This window comes from Lolium rigidum, chromosome 1, assembly GCF_022539505.1.
Source record: "Lolium rigidum isolate FL_2022 chromosome 1, APGP_CSIRO_Lrig_0.1, whole genome shotgun sequence".
Taxonomy (NCBI): domain Eukaryota; kingdom Viridiplantae; phylum Streptophyta; class Magnoliopsida; order Poales; family Poaceae; genus Lolium; species Lolium rigidum.
The window spans coordinates 363,943,819-363,948,805 of NC_061508.1; the positions used below are offsets into that span (position 1 = coordinate 363,943,819).

General features: G+C 41.8%; 1 protein-coding gene across 3 annotated transcripts; it reads left to right on the forward strand.

Annotated features, from left to right (window-relative positions):
* The first annotated feature begins 220 nt into the window (after positions 1-220).
* LOC124684747 (pentatricopeptide repeat-containing protein At1g80880, mitochondrial-like) lies at positions 221-3,968 on the forward strand. 3 transcript variants are annotated; one of them, XM_047219005.1, is made up of 3 exons: positions 221-747; positions 1,489-2,612; positions 3,328-3,968. In XM_047219005.1, exons 1-2 carry the CDS (start codon positions 221-223, stop codon positions 2,516-2,518), a joined length of 1,557 nt encoding a protein of 518 aa, XP_047074961.1. In that variant the 3' UTR covers positions 2,519-2,612; positions 3,328-3,968. The 3 variants fall into 3 exon arrangements, with proteins under 3 accessions (XP_047074961.1, XP_047074962.1, XP_047074963.1); XM_047219006.1 differs by lacking the exon at positions 3,328-3,968 and adding an exon at positions 2,836-3,276; XM_047219007.1 differs by lacking the exon at positions 3,328-3,968 and adding an exon at positions 2,886-2,923.
* Positions 3,969-4,987: the final 1,019 nt, after the last annotated feature.

The window sequence follows — 4,987 nt, forward strand, 5'->3', positions numbered from 1 at the left end:
TAGATGTACTACTTGTCGCTATGGATATCTGTGGTATTGATTATTTGTGAACACATAGAGGCACCCTGCCCTCCCAAAAAAAATACTAGGCACTAAAAGCAACTGATGTTTGTCAAGAAGGAAAAAAAAAAAGATCTGCCGTAGAAGAACGGACCAGATGCTGTCCAGCTCCACCATCGACGCATCGGGATCAAAGGGTTCAGAGCATCAAACCTCTCGCATGGCGCCGCCGCTCACCGCCGCCCTCCGCCGCCACCTTATCCTCCCCCGCCGTTTCTCATTTCTCCCGTTTCGCCACCTTAGCCTCTCCACCAACTCCCTCTCCGACCAAAGCGACTTCGAGTACGATCTCCCCCTCCCCCCTGCTCCCAACGACGACGGCGAGCTCGCCTCCTTCGTCCGCCACATCTCTCAAGCCTCCTCCGCCGCGTCGTCCCCGAAGGAGGCCCTCGCCTACCTTCTGTCTTCCTCTTTTCGCCCATCGCCGGCCGCTCCTTCCCTCCTCGTCCGCGCGCTCTGGGAGCTCCGCCGCGACCCGGAGGCAGCAGCGCTCGCGCTTCGCTGGGGCGACGAGTGCAGCGCCACGTCCGGGGCTGAGGGGACCGAGTCCCTGCCAGCGGAGGCGTGGCACCTGGCCGTATGGGCTGCGGGGAGGGCTGGGCGATTCGACCTCGCATGGGCGGCCGTGCGACGGATGCTGCGCCGTGGGGTGCTGACCCGCCGTGCCATGGTCATCTTGATGGAGAGGTGCGATCCTATATGCTCATAATATTTCACCATGTTGTTATATTAGATATAAACTTGTATTTTGGCGAGCACAGTAGATACTGGTGATTTTTCTGCGTTGATTCAGTTCCTTAGATTTGCTTTCAGGTAAACAAGAAAAAGTAGGAGTGAGCCCAACATTCTAGTGAATACCTTGTGTGACATTCGTCTAATTTTGTTATGCAATGTGCATTGCTTCTACTGTGCTCATAGAAGGGGATGTGACTGATTGAGCTATAGGTGCATATGTTATTTTAAGAGCTAAATAAGTGATTTCCTGCTTGTATTTTTTTTTGTCAAACATAAGAAGCCGTATGACTAATATTCGTAGTATGTTCTAGTATGTGATGATGATAGTATAATCAGTGATGATGTTGCCATGTAGTGCGCGAATGCTTAGTTCAGCTTACTTATTATATTGTTGCTTGAAGTACCCAAAGTGCTAAACTTAGCATCTTGATTATTATGTGTGGTGTTGTTGCTGCTGCCATAAAATCTATGAGTTGGTCCCTTTAGGGCCTTTAGTGTAACTGATGTGCTGGATGAAACATGTAATCCTGTATCTGAATCCATTTACTAGCACTGCCATGGGGTTCATATCACTTTTGACATCATAACTACATTTTGCCATGAGAAAATGTATTATTATTATCGGATCACTTTTGTTACCTATTTTTGCGTCATGCTTCTTTCATTGTAAGGATTTGGTTATAAAATTTTCAGGTATGCAGCTGTCAATGAGGTGAACAAAGCAGTCAAGACCTTTGATGCGATGGAGAGATTTAAAGTGGAAGCAGACCAAACTGTATTTTATTCCCTTCTTCGTGCTCTTTGCAAAAGAAAAAACATCGAAGACGCTGAGGAGTTGCTTCTTACAAGAAAGAAATTTTTTCCGCTCACGGCAGAAGGTTTCAATATAGTTCTTGATGGTTGGTGTAATATATTCACTGATGTGGCTGAAGTAAAGAGAGTTTGGCGAGAAATGTCAAATTGCTGCATTACTCCTGATGGTACATCTTATACTCTCATGGTTTGTTGTTTCTCAAAAGTAGGAAACCTTTTTGATACTCTGAGACTTTATGATGAGATGAAGAAGAGAGGTTGGACTCCTGGTATCGGTGTCTATAATTCACTTGTCTATGTTCTGACAAGAGAGAATTGCATGAAGGAAGCAAAAAATATTCTCGGTAAAATTGCAGATGAAGGTCTCCAACCGGATGTTGAAACATACAACAGCATTATAGTTCCTCTTTGTGAAAGTTACAAGCTTGATGAAGCGCGAAAGATAATGGAAGACATGGTAATGAAGGGCCTTGTTCCAACCATTTTGACGTACCATGCATTTTTGAAACAAGAAGGCATTGACGAAACATTGCAGCTACTGAAAAAAATGAAAGAAGATGGCTGTGGCCCTAACAGTGATACATTTCTCATGCTTATTGATAAGTTTATACAATTGAATGAGTCTGGCAATGCTCTGAGAGTGTGGAATGAAATGAGAAGATATGACCTTAGGCCTGCTTATGTACACTATATGGCATTGATACAAGGTTTGGTTAAACATGGATGTGTACCACGAGCTTTAGAGTATTATGATGAAATGAAGTTAAATGGTTTTGCTTCCGATCCAATACTTGATAAGGAATTCAAAACTTTTCTGTTGGCCAACAGAGACCATTGGAGAGGAGCAGGCAAATATAATCTAATTCCACAGCGTGGCAAACATTTTACAAGAAGGACAAGAATGCCGTGACACATGTGGCACTATTAAACTTGCTTCCAGTTTTCTTTGTACATATGAGGGTCTTCATGATACAGAAGTAAATGCGAACAAATGTGATTGTGAGGTATGTTCAGTTAACAAGTTTTTATTTGAATCCTGACTAATTAATATGGAACCACTAGAGTTTTAGCTTGAGTTGCTTCTTCTGAAATAATTTGTCTGAGCTTTACTTCCATGTACATGTGTAGTTTCAAGAAGTTCTATAGCCATGGATGGTCCGGTTTATATTGTTCTATGTTATTAGCATTGTTATAATGTGTAATCATTTCATATATTTGTCTGCCCAGAATTGCAGTAGGCCAAGGATTTTTTTAATGTTAGAAGGCCTTTATTGTAGTGATTGGCTCGGTGCATACATGCTATAACGGAATCAACGGGGCCAATAAAATAAGCAGGGGCATTTAGCGATGTAAGACATTTTTGTGCGCTTGCACTTAGAGCTTCTGTTCATATTTAGATAGGAGCGATTTGCCGAAACTAGAGTGATGACTAATGATATATAACGATAATGTGCTTAATGTTTATTACTTGAACAAAGCTTTACTATATATTTTTGTCAAAGAAAACAGTAGGGGAGACCCTGACTGTTTATGTATGTTAACTTAAGAAAAAAAAGTAGAAAAGAGAAAGTCCATACAGTTCAGATGAAGCCTTGCCACATTTATCAACCATAACATGAATGTTTGATACACCCTTAAGAAACCAATTACTTTCAGTTCCAAAAATACCAGATCACCTCATGAAAACTTACTGTTGACTTTAGTTCTTTCTCCAAGCAGGTTTGCAGCTGGGGTGGGTGACCATCCAGTCCAAGTCTGTCTCTACATTCAGGAGGACAACTCTGTTTTTGTAGAAAACACAAATCAAGGCTGAGCGTCATTGCATATTAACACGTCGACAGTAACCGTCAGAAAGAATTGGTCCTTTCTGAAAGAGATTTGGTGTGGAGCATGGTGGGGGAAATAACCTCGGTGTCTCAGGCAAGATCAAGGACATGCCAGAAAGGAAATAAGGCTAATTGGCTGTTTGATTCAACCAGAACAACAGAGAGCCAATGGCTCATGCTGGCGTTTGTGCCCAGAAATTCATACTTCACCTAAAGTTCGACTACAGATTATATAAAGTAGCAGATCACTGAAAAGCGCTTATTGTCTTTACCATGGTTATGAGCTGATTATCTTCTCTGGGTTGGGCATCAAACATTAGCATATGCCATGTAACATTGTGGCTATGTCTCTTACCAGTCGATTTGTACAGAATTGATGGAAATATTATGTGAGAAATCAATGCCGTGGTATGTACATGATTCTCGTCTGAACTCAGAGGCAACCGTTACCTGTTTACTGATGTGTTCCTGAATATGTTTCTTATCATGCACATTCTCTCTTGGTGGAAGGTGCAGTAAGCAACAAAAGGCCAAAAAGGTGAAGCAAGCACAAAAGTAAAAAAGATTGTACCACATGTACATGTACCTAGTTTTTGTTGGGTTTCATATCTTGCCTACCCTAACTTGTATGTGAAAATGGCTTTGATGTTGTTCATTGTTTGTTGTTATGTGCCGGTACCATGAGGAAGGATTTCAAGGGGAGCATCTATTTTGGGCCTTTTGAAACTGAGCCCAAATCCAAGTTCTTTGCGGCTACAGCTATACAACATACTAGTATGGACCAGGCATCCACGGGTAGCTGAGAATTGGCTTGCATTTCATTAGTTTGTTACCCATTCTACTATTTAAGTTTCACCGTCATCGGATGTTCCTTATTTTTTCGAAAATGTCATCGATGTTCCCTTTTTTTTTTGCTGAAAAGTAATCGGTGCTTTTACCATGCGTTCTGGATTCTTTCACCATGCGTTCTGGATTTTTAAAGGCATGTGCAATGGTGGTATCTTACAAGTACCACATACACAAACGCTGTGGCAAGTTGGAAAAAGGGTTTGTCTTAAGAAACGGTCTCTTAGCAAACTATCTCTTTGAACACTTATTTAGAGATATCTCGTTGTTAAAGATAAGATTAAAAATAGTTTATTGTACATCAAATTCTATTGCTATATCTAAATATAAAATAAAAAGGTCTCATTAAGCATTGTACATGTCCTCAACTCCTCATACGCGGAGACATTGTTATCCCTAAAGCTGCAAGAAAATGATTTGTTAATTACTGGCTACACAATCATTTTATTGGTTATAAGCTATAGCTCAAGCATCTTTGATGAGGTCTAAGACCTAGGTTGTGGCCCGATCTCGCGATTGACCCAAAATCAAGAGGGGAAAAGAGGGAGAGGATGAAGAACGCGAAGAACACGAAGAACAAACACACGCACACCAACCCGATACAATCGAATCTTACTCGCGTGGCTCGATGGACCACGCCAATAGAATCAACTGGAAGAGACGCGAGGTAGAATTCCGGGTGAGAGATTGGGGTTGGAGACGGAGAC

What these genes read in the sequence shown, in the direction of transcription:
- LOC124684747 (XM_047219005.1), top strand. Translation starts at nt 221, where the DNA reads ATGGCGCCGCCGCTCACCGCCGCCCTCCGCCGCCACCTTATCCTCCCC. An exon ending in ATGGTCATCTTGATGGAGAG is followed by an intron (nt 748 to 1,488) that starts GTGCGATCCTAT and finishes TAAAATTTTCAG; the next exon opens with GTATGCAGCTGTCAATGAGG.